This window comes from Micropterus dolomieu, linkage group LG08, assembly GCF_021292245.1.
Source record: "Micropterus dolomieu isolate WLL.071019.BEF.003 ecotype Adirondacks linkage group LG08, ASM2129224v1, whole genome shotgun sequence".
Lineage (NCBI taxonomy): Eukaryota > Metazoa > Chordata > Actinopteri > Centrarchiformes > Centrarchidae > Micropterus > Micropterus dolomieu.
In genome coordinates, this window is record NC_060157.1 from 18,736,225 (window position 1) to 18,763,031 (window position 26,807).

The following is a 26,807-nucleotide window of genomic DNA, read 5'->3' on the forward strand; positions in this document are numbered from 1 at the left end:
CCTCTGTTCATTTCTCCATTCGTGTCCTCCTCTCGTTCTGGCTCCCTGTCCTCCACAAGCTTCACACCCTTTGTGTTTTTTGCTGTTGAAACAGTCACCTGTTAAGCAAAGATAGCTACTAATTAGCAGAGGAATTATAAACTAAGTTGCCACTCAGCATTTTCTTGCTTGGCTATTGTTACAGTATTACACTATCACTTTGCATGTCTTACATAACTGCTCAGTCTTTGTTCTATCTTATTTATAGAAGTTCTATCTGTGCTCACTGAAAAAATTATACTCTGCAGTTGGTGATTAAGCACCAGACCAACCTGTTTTATCACTTTTTCAAGATCTCTTAAAGCAGGAATTGACATATGAGAAATGTATGCAAAAACTTGGAAGGGGTGTGATACATGAGATTTGTGGTTTGTGGTGGGGAGACTCAGAGGAGAGGAGAGGAGAGGAGAGGAGAGGAGAGGAGAGGAGAGGAGAGGAGAGGAGAGGAGATTGCGACGGTGTATGAAACCAGAGGAATGCTCTTTTTATTTCATGAGGGCTGAAAAGCTGAAGAAACCCACTGTACTTTACCAGTACGCGGGCGTGTACACACCAGTGCTGCAGTCAGGTGTGCATCAATTTTGTATAGGAAATGGCTGTTGAGGCAGCGCAGCAACGTCAGCTGTGAAGCACTTAGGCTGAGCGTGCCACCCTCTCTCTCCCACCCTGTAACCACGGGCTGAGGGGAGGAGGGCTCTGCCTTTTCTGTGCAATGGGGGAGAAGAGAGCGCTGGCAGCAGAATCATGTCTGCCTCCGACTCAAGCGCTACAGGACTCATCTGTAACAAGGTACGCTGTTAATGCTCCTCGTTTTGTTTAATCACGCTGCATGCAAACTCCCTCTCTTCCTCCATGAGTCTCTTGTCTGTCTGCTAGGAGACATCTTCTTCTTTCTGTTTTTCTCTCCTCCCCTCCCCTCTCACTCTTTCTCAGCAGAAGTCTATTCTGGTTCACTCACTTTGCCAGCATCTCCCCACTTCCCCTCTCTTCCCTCCCCTTCTTCTCATCTTCAGTGAACACAGCTACTGTTCTGTACACATGCAATTTGTCTATCTATCTCAACTCTGTAGGTTACTTTGCAGCTATGCATTGAACTTGTGTCTCACCGGGAGGCCCATCTGTTGAATGTCATTAATTTTTACGCTGTTATTTCTTTTTTTATTCCTACCTTTAAATATTGTATTTGAACTTTCTGTTTGGTTCTGTATGCTTAGTCACTTTCCTGATGTTACTTTGAGTGACAATTTCAAACATTTGTAAGATCCCTACATAATGTGCATCAAATGGAAGTGATTGGGGAACATATCCAGTCCAAGTGAGAATATTTCACTTAAAGTTTACAGTCTTTTTAATACAATATTGCCTCTTTGTGTCCCTATCTGTCCACGGGAGCTCAGCGAGGAAAGTCTGTGGAAACACAAAGAGAAAATCTGTACAAAAATTGACTGTAACTTTGGAAGACACCCACCTGATTTGATTAACTCCAGATAAACTTTGGAATATATTTTTGCAAAGGACGAGGACTGTGGATTTTGTCCCACATCATCACTTAAATTGGAAGCACATTTGGAAGGCATCACTTAACAGCCAGTGTGAACAGAAGGAATGATCACAGCAAGCAACTGTGAGTATACTGTTTTAAGACAGATTTGGGGGAAAAAATCTGTCCTTTAATAGCAATTTTAAAAAAGTGATTCTCTTTAAAATCATGCAATATGCAAAATATATTTGATGTTGCTGATGAGGGGGATCTGTTTTACACCTTAGTTTCAGTATCTGTTGTGTTGGCTTGTCAGTTCATGAGTATTTCTTCATTCATGCACTTGGGGAGAAATACAAAACCGTCTGAAGTCTCTCTGACTGGGAATGGCTTTGAACTACACATCACCAAGGGATTTGTCAGAGTTACCAATAAGATGAAGTTTGTCAAATCTACACAGTAATTGGCTGTAATATGTTATTATCAGGCACTTATCACACACTTTAGGAAGAGAGAGAATGAGCTATAAAAGCAGAGTACCAGCATTTTACAAATTTCACAACTCCTTGTCAGTCTTTTCTACCGCTCTTTGTTTTGAAATGGTCTTTAAACACCTGGAATATAATGTCAGTCGTGGGGCAACAGGGAGCAACACACTGCAACTGGTGACAAAATATTCTGTATGTACAAAGTGTTTATGTGACTTTACTTTATTGTAATCATCCTACAAAACACTACAACATTGGTCTGCCAATGTCTATACTATAGTTTGAAAATATTATAGTACTAAAATGCAAATATCGCACTTTATCCTTAATATCTGTTTCCCCTGCATCTGCCATTGAGATATCTGCAGATTTTGTAATACCTAAAAGGCCACATATCAGATAGCAAAGCAAATCTTAGTATTTTGCATCACTGATGCTCAGTGGCTATCCATACCATATTAAGCTAAGTGTTGTGATGCTTGAGTAAAGGAAGTGACAACAAGAAAGATACTTCAGTTCTGTGCTGTAACTTTAAGGGTGTGTTTTTAGTTATAGTTTTTTGGTAGTCATTTTTTATTTACAAGGTAATTTTCAGTAATTTTTAGTCCTTTTTCATCAAACTATAACAATCTAAAATTGCGAGAATATAAAAGTGCGATCAGTTCAGGGGAAGACAATGTGTAGATATATTGCACTAAATCAGTTCAGTCTGTACTTCATGATATTAATGCCCTTCATACATCTGCAGAACTCCATGTGCTGTAGGTTGTGTTTCTTCTGCTGGTAGACTCTTCAGATTCTGCTCCACCTCTGGCAGGCTTTGATATTCAAATGGTATCCACCAACTCTGCGCTGGATTCAGCTAAAGCAGTTTTTTGGGGGCAGGGGAGAAAGCGAGGGAGGGATGGAAATGGTAGGGAGGAGGGAAGAAAAAGAGGGAGGAGGAGGCAGGTAGCGGGGGAAAGGTAAAAGAAGGATGACGTTGTTATTGAGCTATATTTGGCTCTCTTATGTGGGTGCTCCTGTCTTGTATGTGAGGAGTCTTCCAGCCCAGTACCCAGCTGGGACTTGCAGCCATCAGGGAAGAGCAGGATGCTGATGGAGTGAAATGTAGGATCTGGTGAAGGGAGGCTTTGTGAGAGTTTTATCAGTCTGGAAGTTTACATGTGTAGTAAAGAGGGTGGCAGGTTCTGTATCTGTCTGTCCTGTATTTTTTCTTTAATGAGTTTTTATTATTTTCCTTTCCTGTTTCATAGAAAAGAGGTAGCTTTTATTATGTGATGTTCAGAAATTTGGTATTCTTGTTATTTGGTGAATGGCAGTGGAATCCTTTATAAGGAGAGCGAGTTAAACTACGAGCCAAAGACATTTTAATTATGTTAAAATGTCTTGAACTGGACAACTAAATGTTGTGATTTGTAGAAATTCTGATATAAATCACAGCATTTATTGATAAACAAACAAATTCAGAGCACAAACTACAAACACAAAAGTTGATTTGTCTAAACCACATCCGTTGTTGATATAGACCAATCTGGTGTCTAGAAAATGATCAAAAGATAGATTTTTTAGCATTCTCCTGAATTACCTGCAATTTTATTAGTATTGTCTTCGTATTGTTTTCCTGGTTGAAATATCTGGGCTGATGCCAACATCTGGTGTGCCTGGCTGAGTGGATTCATAGACAACAAGTACTGTGCTGGTTGTTGGTGTTGTTGCAGTGCTCGCGCACCTGTTCCCCTGAGACAGCTGCTTTGGAAAGCTGCAGGAACTCACTGGTCCTTGCAGGCTGGATCACATGGCTTCAGGAAAGGACAGGCGGGTTCAGAGACAGGTTGAACAAGGAGAAGGATATGGGAGACACAGGGGGAGATGTAGGTGATCTGTTCTGAGCTGCGTTGAGGCTGTTTGCAATAAGTGAACCGTTACTATATCGCAAGTAATTCTGAACAAGTGCTGCAAGATGTTGGGTACAGTATTGTGGTGGATTTAACTCTTCCATGCCTGCGCTGTAACATTATTTCTGTCCCCTCTTCCTTTCTTTCAGGGTTCAGCCGATTCCTACACTAGTCGACCTTCTGATTCCGACCTGTCCCTGGAGGAGGACCAGGAGGCGTCTCGGCGTGAAGCCGAGCGCCAGGCTCAGCTGCAGCTAGAGAGAGCCAAGGTGAGAGCCCAAGGGTCAAAGGTCAATGTTTGTCCTTAAACTCACCTTCTGTTCCTGTGTGTAAACGGCTGAATCATGTTAATACTTTGAGTTTGATTATTAATAGACTAATTTAATCTTGTAATCATAAAGGTCTATAAAACCAAAATTGTAATAATGTACATTGCTACATATCTCAATTATATTTTTTACTTTCTCTGTCTTTCAACAGTCTAAACCAGTAGCATTTGCAGTGAAAACCAATGTGAGTTACTGTGGGGCCCTTGATGAAGATTGTCCAGTCCAAGGAGCCGCTATTAATTTTGAAACCAAAGACTTTCTGCACATAAAAGAGGTAAAAGGGCCTTCAGCATTAATATTATCCCATTACTCGCAAAAAAAGAATTGATCCATCCACACATTTTGCAGCATAACTTCGGAGCCATAAAAAGGTGTGTTTCACTGTCACGCAGAAATACAACAATGATTGGTGGATTGGTCGTCTGGTGAAGGAAGGGGCAGACATCACTTTCATCCCGAGCCCAGTCAAACTGGAGGCAATGAGGATAAAACAAGAGCAGAAAGCAGCAGCAAGGTCAGAGGTCAACCACAGCTCTGAGAGATCCACGTGTCTCTGTTATCTCTCCTATGCTCCTTTCTGTTTCTTTCTCTTTCTGTCTCTCTCTGTTGCCCTAATTACACCAGCTTCCCGTCTAGCACGAGCTATTAGAACTAGTACTTGCTCATGTGTTGCTCTGTTTTGGAAGTCCTTCTTTCTAAATTGCCTCCTGAGGGGTTTCACACATACTGAAGCTTTGCATTATGTTGCTCCACAGGAAAGGAGGGAACGCTTCATCCGGAGGCTGGAGGTCCACCCCACCATCTGCAGGTAAATGGGACCGGAGGAGTCCTGCTACCGCGTCTGTCTGCTCTGCCTCAACTGGGACTGCATGCTCTCACAGGTCCAGATTTGCACACAGGGCTATCCCTGGGCTAAAATGCTCCCTTCAGAAGAAAAGTGTGTTTGGAAATATCTTCTCAACATAGTTTGCCTTTTATATCAAACTAAGCTTAATGATTATGTGAGATGACCACTAAAAATGTACACACAAATTATGAAAGGCTACTTTCTTGAAGAGCCGCAATGTAAATGTACTTTTTCTCTGTCCTGCATGGCATGCTTGTTTTCTTTGTTTAGAAAAAAATTAGAACTGAAATATTTTGTACGAAGTGATGACTTATAACCAGAGCCTTCCTATTAGTTCATAGCCTTCTTGCTTAATGTTCGTTCTGTTTATTCTGAAAGCCAAACAGAAGCAGAAACAGGTATGTTTGCCATTGTGCCTCTTCCTCTGTATATCCCTTTACATGGCATTTTCATTGCTCTGACCGTTGCTAGTGCAGAGATCGACTAGTTGTCATTCTTTTGAGTGTATTAGCTGAATGTGTGTGTCATTAACAGTAAATTTATTTCAATATCTGGTATATTTTCCACCTCCAAACCCTGTGCTTGTGATGTGTGCAGACTGAACATGTTCCCCCATATGACGTGGTCCCTTCCATGCGGCCAGTGGTGCTGGTGGGCCCTTCGCTGAAAGGCTATGAGGTGAGATAATCATCAAAACAGCTTTTCAGTTGGTATTGTTTAGTTCTGCTTATTCAAGTCTTGCCTTGTGTTTGGAGTAATTGCCTGGACGTGGTCGGGATTAGGGCCCTGACTTTTCATATAGCATCATAACAAATTCTTTATTTGTCCAACAGGTTTATGACACTCCCATCAGCCTCAGCTGCCCTTTGTGTTTAGTGCTAATTATCAAACGTTAGCATGCTAACATACTAAACTGAGATGCTGAACATGGCAAACACTACACCTGCTCTGCACCTGCTAGAAATTAGCATGTTTAAATTGCCATTGTAAGAATGTTTACATGCTGATGTTAGCATTTAGCTCATTGCACTGCCTCACAGAGATGTGTAGTGTTTGTTAGTCAGACAAATGAGCATTTTTAAGGTATCACTTGAGCCTTAATCTGAGACTTGAGAATTTTTTTACACTTTGATTTGCTTCATCGAAAAAATTAAGTAATAATGAAAAGAGCATAATTGGGCTCAGTCTCTGTTCTTTTATTCTCGGGGCTGCCTTTGTTTGTTCCAGTTTAATCTGGGCTATATTTTCTGGTCGAGCATGGACTTGCCTGGTTTGATCTAGAGGGACTCACTCACGCCTCTATTATTCCATTAACACTGATACTAAACACCACGGTCACATCCTGATGAAATTATAGCACACACAACAGGAATCTTAGCTCCATTTTGAGTGATACAGAACTGCATGTGTGCCCCCTTATATTAGCTGCTGTATGTGGTATTCTCCTATGCTAATCGCTCTGTAACATATATGGGATGAGATGTCTGTAAACACATTGGGATTAAATTTGATCAATCTTGGAATTTGTCGATTTTGTATGAATCTGCCAATGAATATGGTGAAATGTGAGGCATGTAATTGAACAGAATGTCTCCGTGCTTCAACATTTTCTCTCTGCCTTGTTCTCTCTTCTGTGACTGCGCAGGCTGTGTGCCAAGCCGTTTGTTTTGTGTGTGTGTGCGTGAAATATTTATGCATTGCTCTGGTGATGTGCTTTGGGGATGCTCCAGTGGTGAAAGCCAGCCTGCCTCCTTCTCTCTCCCCCACTTGTTCTCTTTCTCCCCGCTTTGTCTCGCTCTCTCTCCCACATATTCTTTTCGGTCGCTCACCATTGTTCCTCAAGGTTGCCTTCTTCTTTCCCACTCTCTTCCCCTCTCGCTGTCCCGCCTTCTCCATGTTACACGGTGGAAGAGCAACACTACTGTGCGCTTCATCCCCTATTCCGAAGGCCAACCATTTTTCAGGACTGTTATAATAATAGACTGCTTCGCTTCTCCCTCACAGTGCACATACAACCAAACGCAAGCAAACACACACTATCTCTCCATGTAGCCTTTAAAGATCGCCTCCAGACACGTTTGAAGACATATAAATAAACTCTGCTTTGGACCACAGAAAAACTCAATTACCAGTCTTAAAACCTTACAGCCACTCATTCTCCCTCTCTGCACATGCATCATTCTGAAAGGTGAAGCTGAAACATCCGAGTGAAGTAACACATTTTTGAGTGGAGGGGGACTTTAATGGTGCTCATTTCTATCTGTGCTGACAGCCTGTACTAGTGACAGCGCCATCTTCCTTCAAGAGGAATGTAATTGTTTAAAAAATTAAAGGATATTGTGCTAAATGTGAATGTGCCAACTTGTTTGTATGTGTTCTCATGTGACTATTTTACGCTGCCACTTTGGCCAGGACACTCTTGTAAAAGACAAGAGTTGTGTATAACACTCAACAATCAAAGCAGCATTTTACATGTTTGTAGGAATAGGCCTAGGTCTATATAGTACGTTTTTATAGAAGAAGATTGTTGACGAATACTATATGTTAATAAACGCTAAAACGTGTCCTTATACCCTTATTTATATATATATATATATATATATATATATATGTGTGTGTGTGTGTGTGTGTGTGTGTGTGTGTGTATATAAAATCTTTATATTGTTGTTTATAAATTCTAAACGGGGGGGACTTAAGTGAGAGAAAAAATGTAACAATAATGTCTAGTCTAACTTCTCTCCACTCTTCCTTCCTCCCGTCTGTCGCTTAGGTAACCGACATGATGCAGAAAGCCTTGTTTGACTTCCTGAAGCACAGATTTGACGGCAGGTGGGTACGGCTGTCTGTGTTGCTCTCTGCAGCTGTGGCTCAGTCAGTGTACAGTAACGCTGTGACCGAGCTCCAGAGCTGTTTCGTGGGAATCTGCCTATCACGTTTCATGGTCGATAGGACACATGACGATGATGATTTATTTTTAGCTCCAAACGAGCAGAAGTTCATCTCATCTTTTGAAATGGAACAGTTGTTGGATGTGATTTGATAAGACGCTTCTTCTGTAGGATCTCTATTACACGGGTGACTGCTGATCTGTCACTGGCGAAGCGCTCTGTGCTGAACAAGAAGGCCATAATGGAGAGATCCAACACGCGCTCCAGTCTGGGTGAGTGAAAAGAAAGTTGTCTTTAATCTTTTGTGCTAAATAAAGATGAATACCTGCTAAAAATAGATGCCGCTCTTTCTTTGATGTTAAATTTGTACTAAAGCGAGGTAAGAGACGTTGCTCGTGAAACGTGTCAATTGCCTGTCCTTCTATGGTTTGTTGACAGCTGAGGTCCAGAGTGAGATAGAGAGGATCTTTGAGCTGGCCAAGTCTCTTCAGCTGGTCATCCTGGATGCAGACACCATCAACCACCCGGCACAGCTTCTCAAAACTTCTCTGGCTCCCATTGTCGTCTATGTCAAAGTCTCCTCACCTAAAGTAGAGCACAACCCACATAAACCTCACAAAGAAATTCATTCAAGGCTTTGCCAACATATTTGTTGAGCAGAAGCAGTGGAATAATCCATTAGTTGACAAATGAATCAGGAGCTAATTGATTAATCATTTTGATTGTTTATTCAAGTTAAAAAAAATTCAAACCAAATGATTCCAGCTTCTCTAGTGCAGGATTTGCTCACTTTTATATTATTGCAAACTTAATGTTTCTGGGTATTGGACTCTTGATCAGACAAAACTATGATACATTTGACTGATCATTTTTCATTCATTTTGACATTTTACAAATTTAATAATGTGATCAAGAATGAAAATAATAACCTTTAGTCGTCCTACTTACAATGAATTGCAGAATATGTTGCTTACATTTATGGCAGGAAGGTTTAAAAAATGATATGGCTCATGATGATGGAGTTTTGCACTTTGACTACACAGGCTAAAATGGGCTTTTAATCTCCAGATTAAAAGTATGTTGAAAGAGGAAACGCTATTTTCAGATTTGCCATGATGCGCTCGCTTTATATGAGTAAATATAAGGGAAAAATGGAAATAAAATTAGAACCATGTCTATGATAACCTTTATTACTTGGGTTTTTTTATTTTTGAACTGCTTGTCTCTCTTTGTCTCATCTCACAGGTTCTTCAGAGGCTGATCAAATCCCGAGGGAAGTCACAAAGCAAACACCTCAACGTCCAGATGATGGCAGGGGACAAGCTGGCTCAGTGTCCACCTGTATGTCTCTCATCATGCTCAGAAAAGAGTTGAAATTCATACAGTTATATTTTCTTTCTCATCTCTCATGATCCTATGTTTGACTCATTAGGAGATGTTTGATGTCATCCTGGATGAGAACCAGCTGGAAGATGCATGTGAACACCTTGCGGAGTACCTGGAAATTTACTGGCGTGCCACGCATCTCCCCTGTTCTGCCCCTGTTAACCCCTTACTGGACCAAAGTGTGATCACACCACCCTCAGCTAACTCCAGCCAACAGGTAAGACAAACATATCACTGATGCTTGATTTATTAACACTTTGGCTGCATTATTAATTACAATTTTTCTGTCTCCTGTGTCCATTCACTAGTTTTCTGAGACTCAAGAGTTGATAGAATGATTACTACAACAGACATAGGTGAGAATTAATGGGCTTCTCTTTCTTACTTTGGTAAACTTTAGTCTTTCTTTTGCTACTGGTTTCTGGTGCTCACACTTTCTTCTCTCAAAAATGTTTGCCCCTGCATCCCTGCAGGAGCAGCCTGTGCTGTCAGCTGGGGTCAGACTAGGAGGTCATAGAGCACAGGGACCAGGGTGCTACCAGGGGGCAGCAGCAGCCCTCATCTCTCCAAAGCCAGCCACCACCTTCTCTGGCCACAAGAGAACAAGAGCAGAGTCCCCTTGAGAGAGAAAGAGCAGGAGGCTGGTGAGCTGCAGGAAGAGGAGAAACACAACCAGGGAGAGGAGCTGGAGGAGGAGGAAGATTTGACCAGCGCCACAACAGACAGAGGAGCCTCCACCTCACTGCTGCCCCCTCGGCTAAAGCTCCCTGCTCCCACCGCCACGCGACAACTCAGGGCCGCTTTCTACAGCTGCACGCCTACTGGTAACAAAAACCAGTAGGCTCAGGGCCGCTTTCTACAGCAGGGCAGTCACTGCACGCCGCCGTCCCTCACCCTCCCTCCTCCCCCCCTGACCATGTTCCCAACTCCCTTCTTTCACACTGAAAGTCACAACCCCTACCTGGCAAAGCTGAGCCAGCCCATATGTGATCAGACACCCAGAAATGGCTGTCCCAGACACAGATAGGCTTATTCAGCTCTCACTGTAGACAAATTACATACCTGTGAAATCAGAGTATTTTAGCATACAGTGTAACACAAAATACAAACACGAATAGCTTCCTGTTGTAGGGTTTCCAGGGATCTCTCTCTGATTAACCTGACTTCCCCCTCTGGCCAAAGAGTGCAGAGAGTGACAGAAAACCAATTCTGTGTCTTCCATCCCTACAGCTCTCTGTGAGCTGTCATTCCATTTTAACCAAATGTTTCCTCAAAGGCACTGTTGTTCCTTGCCTTGACTTCTTGTTTATCCAGTAGCCTTTTTAAAGTATCCTTTCCTTTTATTTCATTTTTTTTACAGTTTGTGTTAGGGATCGTCACTACCATCTATAATCCCTATCTTGGCCCTCAGTGTAGCTGATCGCATATGTGTATGCAACAGTGATGCAAAACCCATGCATGGCAAGCACAGACTTACAATCTATATGCATCTTTTGTCACAGCTATGAATATATAAATGCTGGTCTGTTGGCTTAGGAAGGATTATTTACAATTACTGTGGTTTGTGTGCAGATGGTTGGTGGCAAATCCCATAACCTAACTAAAATGAAAATGCAATTTGAAAAGCTGTGCATCAATTTAATCATTTCAACTAATTATATGTATGTCACTTGTTGCAGTAGCCTATGCATTTTTAATCTCGAAGAAATAAAAACATCTTCTTTCTGAAACAATATTCGGTCCACCCAGAAGTATAATTTGTAGCATAACCAGGTATCAGGCGATCGACTGATATCTAATACATGTTTATTGGCTTATGATGACTTTAAAGTGAAAGCTTGAGATAAGTGTATAGATTAATAATACAATTAAAGGTTACCTCAGCGTGTGTGCTGAATGTAATTCTTAGTAATACTAGCACTAAACTAAAATAAACAAATCACCACAACCTACAGAGTCAAGAAAATCTCTGCATTTTTTTTTTACTATGTCAGTGGGATCATTTAAATTCCACACTTCACTGCTACTCAGTGGGGGAATGATAACTGGAGATGTGGGTGGACTATACAGTCCCAGTTTCTCTTTTGATGGTAGGGTGAGTTTAGATATCAATGGGGCTTCAAAATTTAGTTGCTCAGTGGAAAAGAAGTAGCAATGCCCTGTACACTTGCACCCACCCTCCACTACACCACCGCGCTACAAATCTGAGACTTCTTTATCACCCCCGAAGGGACATTCAGGTCTCTGAGCACATTGACAGATTGTGAAGGGTCACATCCTAATAAGCCCAGTAAATTATTTAATTATCTTTTGGCATAAACAGCTAAACCCCGCATGTATGCTGCAGGTTTATAAACATATGTAGGGCGACCTCTGGTGGCATATTTATGTTATTCTCATATCCACCATTACTTATTTCTCTGACCATTGCAAACAAACTGCAAGACATAAATTAAATATGTATCCACATAAATTAAGAACATGGACGATTTCCAGTCATAAGGCTAGTTAAATGTCTTTGCTGCAAATACCAAAAGCTTAATCCAAACTTTGCATAGCCACCAGTTCTCTCTTTTGTCTTGATTTAATCATCTATTTGCCTCCATTTCATGTTTTACAGTACTCAAAAAACATGAATCTCAATAAGCACTGTAATTCCCACATTAATGCATCTGCTTTTACCTTATACAACTATAGAGTACAGCAAACATACCACATGTGTAAATAATCTATGTATTTATGTATGTGCATGACATATTGTATTCCTGTTTCATCAGAAGGGCTTTTTGGGACCATCCTCACATGAGCCATTCACTCTTCAGAGCAACTCAACATGACCTACATAACCAGTCACGTGAATACATTATCAAGGCCTAATTGTACATACTGTATATTCAATATGCAGATCTTCTTATCAAATTGCACAGAAACAGCTAATGCTGACAGAAAGTAGAAGGGTTTTAGTCACAGTACACAATTCTATATTCAGCGCCTCAGAAAGCATGTGCTTGTATGTATTTTCCTCTCTTTTTAGAATGGTGCACTGCAGTTATTTAGCACCAGCATAAAGTTTGCTTCCACTGACACCCCCATTCATTTCTGAAGGACCAGGTTTGAGATACATAACTTCTACTTGATGAAACACAGAGAGCAAAGTACCTTCTTTTGATTAAAAAAAATCAGCTCCTTCTGTTTGCTTAATTTTATTGCAGGAAATTTCTACAAAAAGTGAATTATTCTTTGGATGTCAAAGCACAATTTTTTACCATTATCATTTCCTATTGCGTTTCACCTACCTAAATTCTGTATGCAATAAAAAGTCTAGCATTGACAAGACACTAGCTGAGACTATCAAGATATCTCCTCAGTTATGACGGGGTATAATTGCACTATTATCATTTATATGTCTGCTTTACGATGCAATAAATGCACTAAACGTTATGCTGTACCCGCCTCCAATACTGAACAAGTTGTCTGGTCCAATGATGATGTCAACATTTCATGTGGTTTCTGACAAGTCAGCAAGATAAATGATATCCAACAGTGTCTGATGATGATGTGTACAGGGTGCGTCTTTTGTCAATTGCACAACTGAAAGAGGGGGGTGAATAAAACACAACAACATTTAAGTAACATTTCTGTGGTTTTTATTTCTCCTCGGTGATTCACAATACCACCAACAGAGGGCAGAAGTGACATGTCTGTACCTGTGGAATAATCAGACCAATGTAAACCAGAAATATCATATAGTGATGGTTTTCATTTTTAACTGCTATTTAAAGGCTCAGTTCACCCTAATTACAAGAAAGAAAACATATTTTCTCGCTTACATCTAGTGGAATGCAGCTAGGTTTGGTTTTGTCTGGCCCAGGGGCCCTGAGATTTCTGCCAACCCAGACATCACTTTGAGCAGCTTTTATTGGATGTAGCCTACTTTGTACTAAAAAAAACAGTCTCTATAAAATCTCCACAATGTAGATCTTTGGGTTTTTAAAGTAGCCTTACTGAACATTGTGTCTGGACAATGGACAAAAAGACAAATTGCTGCTTCATGTGTATGTCTAAAACTATCATGTGTGAAAATCCTTCCCTGAAAAGCCTTTGTTACGACACCATCTGCTGATGAGTTTGTGGAAGCAAAATAAGGAAGTCTCCCGGCTCAAGTTTCTCACCGTCTGCGAATCTTGTGAGAGAGGTGACTCAGCTTTTTTCTGTTTTCCTGAGGCTGTGTGTGTTGTCATTGTGTTGATGATAATTACCAACACTGTCACCAAATATATCGAGGTGTGATTGTTTAAAGCGCCCATGCTTTATCCTGCCAGAAGCCCCTTCCTGCCCAGCCTTGTCCTTCTCATCCTCTAGAATCAGCCATATTGGAAGGTGTCACTTTATACCTGATGATTATTCACAGCCACCTGTCTCTCCCTGTCCCATCAGCGGCGTCGATGTATGCATTGCAGTTAGTTTCGAAGGGTTAGAGAGAGTTCATAGTCTGCTAATTCTCATCTTAACTTCCTGCATGCAGAACTGTACTGAAGTTTTATTCACCAGTACTAATCAGCAGCGTAGCACAAATATCCTGGCCCCGTACACATGAAGCCTTAGTGGGTCTACTCCCTCTTCAATACATCCATTGTCATGCCTGTAGGAGTAATCAGTAATGAAGTGTTTATAATGCTTTAAGAAAGGCTGCACAATTTGAAATCTCAGCATATTTCAGCCCTCTTTTCTCCAAATATATGTAATTTATGTTCGAAGCTTTCACTATGAGGTTTTAGAAATTATAGAACATTATTTCTGTCACAGTTTTGTAGATCTTCCTTACAACCTGAGCACAAGACAAAGGTGGGAAGCCATCTTACTCTGGCCCCTCTACTGAGAAACGAATTACTATATTATAAAAGACAACTGAGTAACGCTTCACTTCACAATCATGAAATGATTGAAAATAAAATGAAATAATTAACAGTTTGTTGCAACATACAGCATATTAAAACTTGAAACACTTAAAAGCACAATCCAAATGTTAACAAAAAGTTTCTTAAAGGCAATGCTGCTTCATTTATAATGCTTGCATGCTAACTATTATTACTATTGTTTCTTCCCCTGCCTTTCTTTTCTCTTTTAGTAACCTGATTTTATGACATGATGTCTTCACCTGTAGTTTCCAGCATCAGAGGAATTAATGAGTTTGGAGACAAACTATTTTTATCCATCCTTCTGCAGGAGAAATCTGGGGGAAAATTTATTTAAAAGTTCCTCCTTTTTGCGACGCTGATCGTGAGTGGTATTATTTTGCCACACTCACTTGAAAGATTGATGTAAAAAAAAAATACTGTGAACAAAGAGAAAAAGTGCATTTGGTCAAATGTTGCTGTTGGTGTAAATTAAATGCTAATAGCAATACAAACCAATTTCTCGACAGCATGCAGACAGAACCTTCACAATCAGACCTGTGTAAAATAACAACAAACATATTGGTCTCTAAAACACAGACAGATCCCAGCATGGGGGGTGAATGATATGGGTTGTTTGTGAACAAAGGCAAATTGCTTTGACCCACTGGGGCAAAAATGGCAAGGGTTCTGATTGGCAACAGTAAGTAAATTAGCCAAACTTGGCTGCCAGACAATGGGGGGAAGGCAGTTAATTGACTTTTATCTTTAATTCTCATTTTTCCTAACAATGAGATGCTGTTTCCATAGAGTAATAACCTTCAGGGTGTGAAAGTCAGTGTGTCTCCAGGGCTTTGAGCAGCATAAGTGAGAGGGAAGACCTCTGACTTGACCCTGTGGACACTGGATAGCTGGTCACCTATCAGGGGGCCTCACACCATCCCACATGTCGACTTGGTGGTATTATACTGCAGACATTCAGTGAAACATTCTTTAAATCTCTCCTGTCAGAGTAACTGTAACCAGTAAGAAATGTTGGATTTTAGAAGAAAGCGACAACTTGTGAGAAATCAAACATCATTGTGAAATACACAATCACACAAAGAAAAAAAGAAGTTCAGGGCTAATTTGCAACATTTTCAAAAAGAAGAAGCCGAGTTGCTTAGATAAAACTGACTTGACTCTGTAGTGCAGATTAAAGGTAACTAATTAGTCCACTGTGGATTGGTCTATCAGTCCCATTGTCCTCAGCCAGTGGTATGCTATTGATCCTGTGAGTCAAGTCAATCTAATCAATCAATTACCAGCAGGCCAAGTGACAGGACCCGCAGGTGACAAAACAGAAGTCTGCAGTGACTGACTGCTGGCTACTGTATTTCAAGCCCTAAAGTCTGAAAAACAGATTTTCATCAAATTATTGGAGAAGGAGCTGAAATTACTTGTTCACAGTAATGGATTTTCTTAGTTTGCAGAGAAACATAAATGTGTACAGAACTATTAGACTCCTCCCACAATCTAATGCGCAATTGTTCTATCATCCTTGACGAAGTAACTTGTTTTTGCTTTCTGAGAACATCACTGAGTGCAGAGAAGACACGTTGGAAAGCCTGTGGAATGGCGAGTTCCTATTGGCTGCTGCTCGCCCGTATAAAGAGCCGCAGTGGCAAATTCAATCAGATCAACTGCGAGCATCTTCCGACGAGCCAGACATCAGGGCGCGCGGTCACACTCGGACGCTATCTGGACTGTTCTGCTGCTTGTTTTAGTTTTTCTGCAAAAAATAAAAAATAAACACTGGACCAGCATCATGAAGGAAAGGAGAAATACACAGCCGCTGGTGGTGAGATGTAAACTGGTTCTTGTGGGAGACGTTCAATGCGGAAAAACGGCGATGTTGCAAGTCCTGGCGAAGGATTGTTATCCAGAGGTATGCTCTAATGTTTGTGAAAAATGAAGTTAAAGTGTATGCACGTAAAACTGTTCTGTATTTTGTTGATGACCAGTGCCAAATTCTCTTAAGATGACTGAGTGTGGCAACAAAAAAAATCGGTGCGTCTGTTGCAGCAGTTTTAATGCGTATTTTCATACAATTTTGTCCTCTTGGTTTATTCTGTATGCATGTACCGTTAATACTTTTAAATGCATTAGCTTTTTATAGCATGACCAGTTGAAAGGTATTCCCTAGCATTTATGGTTGCTTCATATTATATTGGCCTGTGCTGATTATTTCCTGCAGCAGCTGCACTGATTCACGTGATTGATCCTTCAATCTGAGGAATTGTATCAGGCGTATAGTTTTTGATTGACCCCTCAGTGCGTGTTTTTGTGTTGCACTAATTAGCTAGATAAATTCCATTACCTGTGTCTGACTGACTGTCACCTCCCCACTAATGGCACCGTGTTGCTAATTGCTCCCCAGACCTACGTGCCCACGGTATTTGAAAACTACACAGCCTGTCTGGAGCTGGAGGAGCAGCGAGTGGAGCTCAGTCTGTGGGACACTTCAGGTAACTCATCACCATTCCCCTGTCTTGTCTGGCCTATCATGGCCTGCCATTCTGCCTGCAACGCTGAAGGAGACTAGAATATAATAGGCAATGCGCTGTGAATGTAATGATCTCAGCTGAAAGGCGAGCTGCACTTTCCTCCTAGATATTCCTCTTTTGGGTGCAAGAAATGTAATTGCCATGACCCTGTCTGCCTTGGAATAAAAGCAGCATGAAAGTGGTGTTTATGGTAATTACTTAAAGGCTTATGTGCAGGCCTCTTTGTTTTGTTGCTGTAAGAGCACATAAAATGTGCACTTGTTGAATGGCAGAGTCACCTTTCACATCTCTAAATTGCAGCTGATTAAATGTCCTCTTATATCACAGTTGTGCATGGGGGGGGGGATAAAGGATTGACAGAGCTGCAAGTGCGTTTCTCTACCTAATGTGTTTCACTGTAAAGTAGGCAGAAAGACAGTGATTATTCCGCTTGACTTGTTGTTATTGCTGACTTTGTGCATCATATGTTCATTTACACTAAGCGTGAAAAAGAGGGTCAATGTGTCAGGGTGGATCTCCCCGGGGATCTGCTGTTTAGAGTGTTGACCTGGATACTGTGAACACGGGTCTGGAGCACCTGTTTGATTCTCCTCATGCTCACTGCGCACATCCCTCTCCCTCCACACTGGATGTATCTGGAGCCTCACTAGGTCACCATAAGCAAGTTGGCGTGTATGTGTGTGCGTGCGTGTGTCTGTGTACAACAAATCCTTTATGTAACAGACCCACTTGTGTGAGATGATGCAGTATTTACCGAGTTCTCGCAATTTTCCCCCCGTTATAACAAAGCAGCAACAGGGGAAAAGTAAGTGTAATTCCCTCCCCAGACCAAATCCTGCTTTTTAATCCCAGACTGTGGACCTTTGGTCTGGCCAGCAGGAGTGGGCCTGGTGCCGGGGGATGATGGGCACACAGAGAGACATCCTGTTGAGCAGGAAGGTTTTCTGGAGCAGACAGCCAGGAGGCAGCTCAAAAACTCTGGTGACCTGCATTTGCCTCCATATGCTGCTCTGGGTGACCCACTAGAACAGCATGATACAGAGGATTAAGACTCTGAATAGGACCACTGGGCCACCCCTTCTGACTGACCCACAGAGTTTAACATTCTTTCTTTCTTTCGCTTGTATATGCAGTTTTCTGTTTCCATTTACACTTTTGTCCCGCCAATCTTTAAATGTTTCAAATCTTTCCTTCCCTCTGTTGACTTTTGTTGCCTCCCCGTTATCCAGGCACAAGCAAACAACAAACAGGCTTTTTGATTTAAACACTTAAATGAATGTTCACCAACTCCTTCCCTTCATTTGTGATAGATGACTCTCATGTATGTCATGTCAGGCTCCTGGTGATAGATGACAGGGGCTATTTTCTGGTCACACCGTGCAGTTTCCTCTTCTTACTGTTATTTGCTCTAATTGCGCAAAGTTGTGCCGCTGCAGCGCCACCACACTGAGAGGGTCTCCTCATTATCCCGACTCGCCTTCATTGATTGGACTGACCTCATCACCGGCCTCCCCATGGCAGGCAGATCCTTCTCCCAGCCCAGCCATGGATTTACAGACCAAAATCAATCCACCAGTTTTAATCAGCCTGCTCCAATCAGACATGCAGGGGGAGAGAGAACGAGGGGAAGGTGAACACCGTCCAGTGGCTGTAACTCATGTATAGTGAATAATGAATCTCATTATGGTGTTAGTGAGTAATTTATTTCAGGTCAAAAGCGTTTGAGTATAAGAAGGTACTGTATATATAATCATTTGCTGTCTGATTAATGAATGAGATTGATTTGTTATTAACCCTGTATCAATTTAAGCTGATGAAACAATCTGTATAACTGTAAAAGAGAGACATTGTTAATAGACAATAATCATAATTAGTTAATGGCTCATTTCTAATGGCCACTACGCTTTTAGTTATTTTTAGTGTTCAGTCTGAGTTAGGGATGCAAATAATACACTAGTTTAGTTTTTGAATAGAATAAGTATTAGTTTAGGCAGATGAATTTCATGCAACAGGCTACGTGAATTAATTGGTATTAGCATAAACCTTTTAGCTGTTCTAACAACGGTAGATTTTTACCTCTGAGGCTCTGCCTACGACTTTTGCAAACAATTACTAGAAGAACACCCTTTTAATTCAGTGCACGTCAAGGTTTTAGTTAAAAATTTTTAAACAATCTGTTCTCTCGCTCAACTTCAAAATGCAGAGTGTGATCAGCTTTGACAGTGTCAAGTTACAAAGTAAAGCTTGTTAACAGTTCAGACGCGGCGATGCTCAGGAACAAAGAACCTCCCTCTCCCTCCCTGCAGGGGGCTTCTGTGGTGATGCTGACTGGCTCTGGCATGTGAAACCAGGGAACAACTGTCTGACGCAATGTAGTGTTTTTTTGGGGCCTGGCTGTGAAGTCCGTCGTTCTCAGCCACAGCAGCAGTTCCACCACATCTCCCAGCCGGCCGAGTGTGGGTGGAGGGGCAGGGCTACTCTCATCCCCAAATCTGTGAGTCATCCCATCACTGGATCATTAATCTGTCTGACCCCTGTATTCTCGTGGTAGGCGAGGAGTGTGCTAATGAAGAAGACAGGCTATGTCCCTCAGTTGATTTAGCACACATGCACAAAATTGCACTCTCACTCGTGCACAAAAGGAAAAAGCAGATCCTCCCCTCCCCCACCTGTACGCTCCAACACAAGGCCCGTCGTCTCGGCCTGCGAAACCTACTTCTGCTCTGGCCCAATTTCTACCTCAACACTTAGCTCTGGGCACCGCACCATCAAGACGGATGGAGTAGAGCTCAGCCGCAGGAATTTAGTTATGCTCTTTTCTTTTCCTTCCATTCCCCAGTTAGTCAACCTCACTCTCCACGTTTCATGCCTCAGAAACTCTCCATCTGTCGTAGAGGCATGCTGTTAAGAAAATGGAAGAAAGGGAACATTTGCTTAGGCTCTGCATGTCCATTGATCTGTCTATCCAGGCCATTCTTTGGGTTGTTGCAATGGAGAGGAGTAGGGAAGAGAGGGGAAGAGACAGAGACTGGTACTCTGTGATATCAGACTGCAGGGGGTGACGGATTAATGGCATAGGAGGGCTCTTTGTGATCTGTCTCAGTGGGCTACACTCCTGCTTTCCCTCCTCTCTTCCTCCTGGCTTTTTCTTGCCACAATAGAAACAGCTATTTCTTCCAGGATTAGAAACTGGGTCCTGGAGTGTCGGGAGAATGATGCCAAGGCTGCTAGTGTACCCAAACAGCATGCTGTAGAGCTTCAAAAACTAATATTTACACATTCATGTAGAAAAAAAACAAAGTTTTATTCCTTTTGAAGATAGGAAAAATACACCTGCTGAATCATGCATCGTATGCCCAAAATAAAAATCCAACATCCAAGACGTCCCCACCATTTCCCATCCCTCTTGGCATAGTAACTAATTTGTCAGCTTTAATTGCAAAGGCTCTTGGACCCCCTGTGCAGCTTTCCATTGATTGCTGCATTTAGATCAGTGGCCATTTAATGCAGAATCACACCCAGTTTCCCGGCTGTGTGATAACCCCTTGTGGAAGATTGAGAAGATTTATAGAGCGCCCTTCTCTGGCTCTCCCATGAGATTCCTCAGAGTTGCCACACACACACAGAAAGAGAGAGAGAGACTTATCATGTCTGTGGTGCTAATTGTTCTGATTTTAATGTGTGTCAATTTTCACAGTCAGCAAATGCAAAGTTGTCTCACAGATGAGCGTGGGTTTTAAGCTCCAGCCCTAGGTGTAAATGGTGTGAGGGCAACAATGTAATTTGCATTCTTAAGGATGTCTGTCCTATTTGTAAAAATATAGTTATGGTAAATTACTTAATTTAATCAGGATGTTTCAGTCAATTTTACATTTAAGAGTAGAACAAAGTCATTTTTCTTTCCAAAGGTGTAGCAACAGAGTTATAATACAACAAGCGTGTCCCTTTGTTCCTTTGCAGAGATGTTTACTTTCTCCAGGACACCGAGCCCTGAGGAATTTCATCACAGCTTGTCATTATTCCACTCACAGCACCCGGCAGCTGGCAAATTCAGTTTTACCCTTTGATAATGTGGAAAATCATCAAGTATTCATGAAATGGATCTATATGCACACATCCATGTTGTGGGTGCTTTTTCATGTGTTTTCTTCTGCTGCATTGTTTCCTATGCTGTAAATCAATTAGGATGTTTGTGTAATATCTAGTGAGTGATAGCTTTAAAGGGAACACTGAATCCGCTTTTGGGATTCACACAGAGCCCAAAGTAAACATGTTAATTCCATTGAGCTGCTCTTCTTCTGTTTCATCTGATCACAGATTGGGTTCACCTCTGGCTGCTGCCAAATTTAAATAGTGAGTCTGTGTGCCCCATTAGGTGTGGTGTTGCCATGTGTGAATGTGTCTTTGTGTGTAATGGATGTACGTCTGTGGTCCCCAACTCTGTTGCAGAGCAGAGGAATGCCCCCAACAGGAGGTGGGTGAGCAGTTTGCGGTGTAAAATGATTGATTGGCAGTTAAGGCAAGCCTTTATGGGGAGGTAGGAGGAATGGCTGATGTAGATGGTGGATTCCAAGGCTGTTGCTGTGGTAACAGAGGGACTGGAGATAGTGCGCGCCGAGCAGAGGATTTTTTTTGGGGGGTGGGTAGTTTACTTAAGGATTCTGAGCATGAGTGGGAGCGTCTGCCCACCCCGAGCCCCACCGTTCCACTTGCGTAATCTACTGCAAGAGAAGATCAATGAGGATTTAGGGCTCGATTGTCATCTTCTCTCCCTCTGAAATGCCAGCAGAGGATATAGGAGCAGGGAAAAGAGCAGTTTCAGGGACAGCAAAGTGAAGCTCAGCAGGAGATGTGATGCCGATTGCACATAATCCCTGCAGCTGCACTCTCTCACTCTGCCTCTGCAACTATGCTCCTCCATCACCCTTTTTTGCCATGACCAACTGCCTGTTGCAACAGCAGTCAATTCCTGAAACAATATCCACTTAAAAATAATAAATCATTGGCTCAAATCATGAACTATTCAACATTTTACAGTGAAAATGTTGCCTAGAACCTTTAAATATCAAACATTCAACAACAAAACAAAAGAAAAACGTACAGAGAAACTATGAGAACTACAAAGTATAGAAACTACAAGTGTGTAACCATTTCACCATGAAGATGAGGAAAACACTGAGGTCCTTTGCCAATACTTCAAAATGGTGGCTGTGTAAGATTCCTCTGTTACTTTAGTATCACAAATCAGCAATATTCAGCGCTGCACTTATTCTGCTTCGAGTTCCTGTAGTCACAAGGGGCTGCATTGAAGTCATTGATGGCACATGGAGCTACTTGAAATCAGAGATGCCTGCATGCGTTTTCAAAGTTTGTCTTCTTGTCTTTTATCCACATTAATGATTCTCTCTTTTCTGCCTTCTAAGGTTCTCCATACTATGATAATGTGAGGCCCCTGTGCTACAGTGACTCTGATGCAGTTTTGCTGTGTTTTGACATCAGCCGCCCAGACACTGTCGACAGCAGTCTGAAGAAGGTAATGGCTTCAGTACTCTGCTCTTTTTTATTTTTCTCTTTTGTACCTCATTGTCACACACTTAATATCAGCAATTCCTTCTACTATAGCTTGTTTTTGTGAAAGTATTTCGTAGGACTGTGCAGTAAATCAGGTTATATTTACTTGGACCCACTGAACTGATCCTTGTCTTTTTGTGTCCACAGTGGAAAACTGAGATCCTGGACTTCTGTCCGAGCACGCGTATCTTGCTCATTGGATGTAAGATCGACCTGCGCACAGATGTCTGCACACTGATGGAGCTGTCCAATCAGAAACAGACACCCATCACCTATGAGCAGGTGTGACAAAATAAGTTATATATATATATATAAATAAAATCTCTGTCTTTTAGGTTCTGTTTTAACAGCTGGAGCAGTTATTTATTTATGGTCGGTTATTTATCAAGTATTTCAGAAGTCATTTTGGGAATCTGACTCGTTATTGCTTGAAAACTTGTGGATCATAAGATTGCATTATGATCACAATAGTAGTTGATCAACTATAAATATCAATAAACCCTATTTTATATTTTGTATAATGACAAAGAATAGCATAGGGAATTCAGTCACCATCCACACTACATGGCACCCCATGTGCAATAAGAAATACAAATATGTATTAAAGGATGGTATGAACAGTGCCCTTCATCACTCACACATTTATTGCAGGGTTCTGCCATGGCCAAGCAGCTGGGTGCAGAGGCTTACCTGGAGTGCTCAGCTTTCACCTCTGAGAAAAGCATTCACAGTGTGTTCCGCACCGCAGCAATGGCCTGCATCAACAAGCTGCAGCCTCTCCCGAAGTCTAGCCCCACCCGCCGCCTCTCCAAAAGACTTCTCCACCTGCCTAGCAAGTCGGATTTGCTCTCCTCCACCTTCAAGAAGGAGAAGGCCAAGAGCTGCTCGGTCATGTGAGTGGAGACCTCTTGGGTTACAGTCATCACATGCGACCCCAAGCCCCTGCCTCTTTGGTCTCGGGGGAGGGGGGGTGGGCACGATGGTTTTATCAGGGCTTCCTGCTGAATCCTTCCCTCACCCCCCCAGAAACCAAACGCCCCTCAGAAGAGGTGGACACCTCGCTGCCCACTTGCTCCTGAACCTTTTAGCGCACATCTTTTTCCACTACTGTTTATCTTGCTTTCGAACAAACAATATCAGTCAAGGTTTTATCATCGAGCTATCATTTCTTCACCTGTAAACAGTATGCAACTAGAACGGTGTTACATCTGTATGATTTTACTATCTCTAGGCACATGTTGATTTTGTCCAAATTGGAAATGTGCAACGTGTGACGTTTAATCTTGTGATGTAAATGCCTCTCAAACAATTCAATGGATATTTTTCTAAGTACAAAAATATATCTAGCATGAAACTGTCAGGAATTAGCAAAATCCTGTACATCCCTCTTAGTAAGGTGTGTGAGCTGTGAAATAGCTTCTCACTGGTATCCCCATTTAGGCCTGTGAAAGCAGAGTTGTAGAGGGAGTAGTGGGACAAACCACAGTGAGAGCTATTACATAGAGAGCGGTTCTCGTGGTCTCAGTGGTGATAAGAGCAGGCATAAGAGCTCTGAGCACAGGCTGCCGTGCAGACAGCAGTCTAGACTATTTCAACCTGCATGGATTCTTAGTGCATGGTTGTGTAGCTCTGGACAGCACTGCTCCGCAGGCTTTCAGTGGACTAAGTGGAGGTGGCTGAAAACGCTGTGGTACAAAATGAAATGAGGACACACAAAAATAAATAGAAGTTTAGTCTTTAGTTCTTCTGGTGTCTCTGCTGTCACAGCTGGAGTCTATTTTAAAATACTATATTGTGTTGGGACAGACACATTTTAATAGATGACAAAAGACGCATTTGTTGTGACCAGGAGCATAAACACAAATAGTTCAATGCTGAGCTGTCGAGTGTTATTTATGAAGCTGTGGCTGGTTTTTGATGCCAGTCAAAGTGTTAGGAGGTATATTTAAAAGCATAGGATCACGTCTACCTAAGTCAGGCTGACTGCGATTTGGAAAATGTGGTTTGTAGATTAGAGAAGATTTGTAGCATTGCGTTGTTGAGAGCTTTTCAACAATTCTCTAATGGTATGCAGTTTTGAAAAATGCCTTTCATATCATGTTCCCAAAAGTTATTGAGAATATTTTGACTACTGTAATATGCCTGTGGATATATCTCGTTTGCAACAATCCAATGTAGCACTCCCAACTTGACTCTACTCTTCCAAGATGACGCTAGTTTTTTTTTGTCGTACACTCATGTTGATCTAGTGACCTCCAATAAGCAGCACTTACTGTAGGTTACAGTGACTACGGAGCAAAAATTGGACCCTTTTCTGAGCTTAAATCTTTGGCTTCATGGTTATATTTCTGTGCAGCATTGATCTCTGTGCTTCAAACCATAAAGCAATAAGGATTTAAGTGCTTGTGATGCAAGGTAACCTGTATGGCAATAAAGATGCAGCTTTGTGATTACTGTCATGCTATAACGCTCCATGGACATCCACGTTATAGACTGGAACCATCTCTGCTGTACAAAGAGGCTGCTTATCTGTGTTTGCCCCTCCTCCTCCATGTAAGTTGCCACTGGTATATAGAACAATCACCCCTATGAAATAGAGTATGTGGAAAAAGAGCAAACAACACTCTCTGAGTTGGAGATGCTAGAATATGTTTTACCAAATCATAATAAAAAGTATTGAGGCAGTAGGACTTAAATTAACTGCTCGAGGGAGTGCAGTGCAGTGTATGTTTTTAAAATTGGAAACATTCAAAAGTCTAACAGTCATCTTGTAAAAAGGGCTAGTGTGTGGAAAAAAGGAAATTATGTGGAACTAAGCAGAACAAGTAATGAAAAAGCACAGGCTGGCCCTGTCCAAAGAAAGCTATTTTTCATATTTTGTTTTTATGATTGCTGTGATTTTGTTTTTTCTGTTTTTTTGGGGGGGGTTTTTGCTGCTGTTTTTTGGTATTTAAAGCATGATGTGAGTCCCGCTGTTGTTTTAGAAATATCTCACTGAGATGGTTGTAGCGTCTTTATGGAGCTGTGAGCTGCCCCCGATAGTCGGAGGAACTTTAAGTGGTGATTTGCACAAAGGCTTCCAGTTCATGGTCGCACACCAAATTCCTCGGCATTGCCTAGCAACAAGTCAGCGTAGGAACCAGAAACTGGCTCTTGGGTTGGTTGTGTGGACAGAGAGGGTTGGCTCACAAGCAGACATCCTCACATCCATTATTACAGCTTCAGTATGCATTTATTGCAAGGCTTGTTCAAAAAATAATTTGTTGAGATATATATATATATATAAAATATAATTTTTGGGGTTGGGGAGCTGATTCCAGGCCCTCTGAAGATGAGATAGATGGGCGGCTCACAGACCTTGTCAGTTAATATGCAGCCTTTGTGTTGTAGTCAGTGTGTGGTACAATGGTGCAGTCAAACTCCTACGCATGTCCTATTGAAGTTGTATGATTGTACATACTGTCTCTTGTTTTATAATCATTGTAAGACATCTTCAAGGATGTCACATGAAAATATTGTTGTTGATGTGAATATTTATTTGGCAGCTTTTTTTTTGCCTTTTTTGATTGACATGTACATTTGTTTAAAATCTATTTTGAAAACTTGACTTTTTTTCTTTTGTTTTTTGCTGTGTTAAATAAAGCTTGCCCTGTCCGGCACCCTTGACTTGTCATTCTCTTGTCATTTACTAAGTTAAATCTTTAACCGTATGTTACTGAAAAAACGTTTCTTTGATATATACCCAGGTTCACAGTGTGATCATAAATGATCAGAATAAGTAGTCAAATATTTACTGGTGGTGAGATTAATTGACCCTTCGCTAAGCCACGCCCCCCTTAGTTACTGTTACTAAGTCCAACAAACTGTTGGACCTGTCAGACTTTTATCATGGCACTGCCACTGTCTATTACTGCACACCCCAAAGAAATATTGTCAAATTTGTTGGAAAAATTGACCTCAAAAAGAAGCAGAAAGTTCTGCAGTTGCATTACACATTTGAAGGTTGTATTCAGGCTGTCAAACTGACGTGAAAAAAATTAAAGATAGAAGCTAAACCTACCAGTCACACAGTGAAAGTGAACCACCGCATCCCCTGACGATTGAGACAAAAGACAACGATATTAAGGATCAACACTGTTCCTGGGTAGGTCTCCATTCACTATTACAATCATTAAAAAGCAAAAGCAGTAGGTTTATATAGCTAGCGTTAGCCAGAGCCCTCTGGCTTTAGCTAACTAACATTACATTAGAAAGAATCCACAGCCTACATTTTCTGGATTTATTTTAGGTTTTGGAAAGAGAATAAATGATACTTCTCCTTTCAACCTCTCTGGTTAGCGAATGTAAATATTACAAGTAGCCCAGGAACAGTGTTTCACCAAATCTTAGCAAAATACAGCAAAAAAAGCTAGTAAACGACTCCTTTTGCATTAAAGTCAG

General features: G+C 41.5%; 2 protein-coding genes across 2 annotated transcripts; both read left to right on the top strand.

Annotated features, from left to right (window-relative positions):
• Positions 1–514: 514 nt before the first annotated feature.
• Positions 515–12,984, top strand: cacnb3b (calcium channel, voltage-dependent, beta 3b). The gene is made up of 14 exons (XM_046056175.1): positions 515–828; positions 4,055–4,174; positions 4,386–4,508; positions 4,627–4,748; positions 4,990–5,042; positions 5,460–5,479; positions 5,679–5,759; positions 7,852–7,910; positions 8,141–8,241; positions 8,408–8,559; positions 9,215–9,310; positions 9,402–9,572; positions 9,664–9,711; positions 9,829–12,984. The coding sequence occupies exons 1-13, from the start codon at positions 784–786 to the stop codon at positions 9,691–9,693; spliced, it is 1,173 nt and encodes a 390-aa protein (XP_045912131.1). The 5' UTR covers positions 515–783; the 3' UTR covers positions 9,694–9,711; positions 9,829–12,984.
• A 2,946-nt stretch (positions 12,985–15,930) lies between these two features.
• On the top strand, positions 15,931–26,033 carry rnd1b (Rho family GTPase 1b). The gene is made up of 5 exons (XM_046056775.1): positions 15,931–16,177; positions 16,670–16,757; positions 22,220–22,329; positions 22,515–22,649; positions 23,019–26,033. The coding sequence occupies exons 1-5, from the start codon at positions 16,058–16,060 to the stop codon at positions 23,262–23,264; spliced, it is 699 nt and encodes a 232-aa protein (XP_045912731.1). The 5' UTR covers positions 15,931–16,057; the 3' UTR covers positions 23,265–26,033.
• The last annotated feature ends 774 nt before the right edge of the window (positions 26,034–26,807 follow it).

What these genes read in the sequence shown, in the direction of transcription:
- cacnb3b (XM_046056175.1), top strand. Translation starts at nt 784, where the DNA reads ATGTCTGCCTCCGACTCAAGCGCTACAGGACTCATCTGTAACAAG. An exon ending in AAGCACAGATTTGACGGCAG is followed by an intron (nt 7,911 to 8,140) that starts GTGGGTACGGCT and finishes CTTCTTCTGTAG; the next exon opens with GATCTCTATTACACGGGTGA. An exon ending in CAGCTAACTCCAGCCAACAG is followed by an intron (nt 9,573 to 9,663) that starts GTAAGACAAACA and finishes TCCATTCACTAG; the next exon opens with TTTTCTGAGACTCAAGAGTT.
- rnd1b (XM_046056775.1), top strand. Translation starts at nt 16,058, where the DNA reads ATGAAGGAAAGGAGAAATACACAGCCGCTGGTGGTGAGATGTAAACTG. An exon ending in CAGTCTGTGGGACACTTCAG is followed by an intron (nt 16,758 to 22,219) that starts GTAACTCATCAC and finishes CTGCCTTCTAAG; the next exon opens with GTTCTCCATACTATGATAAT. An exon ending in CACCCATCACCTATGAGCAG is followed by an intron (nt 22,650 to 23,018) that starts GTGTGACAAAAT and finishes CATTTATTGCAG; the next exon opens with GGTTCTGCCATGGCCAAGCA.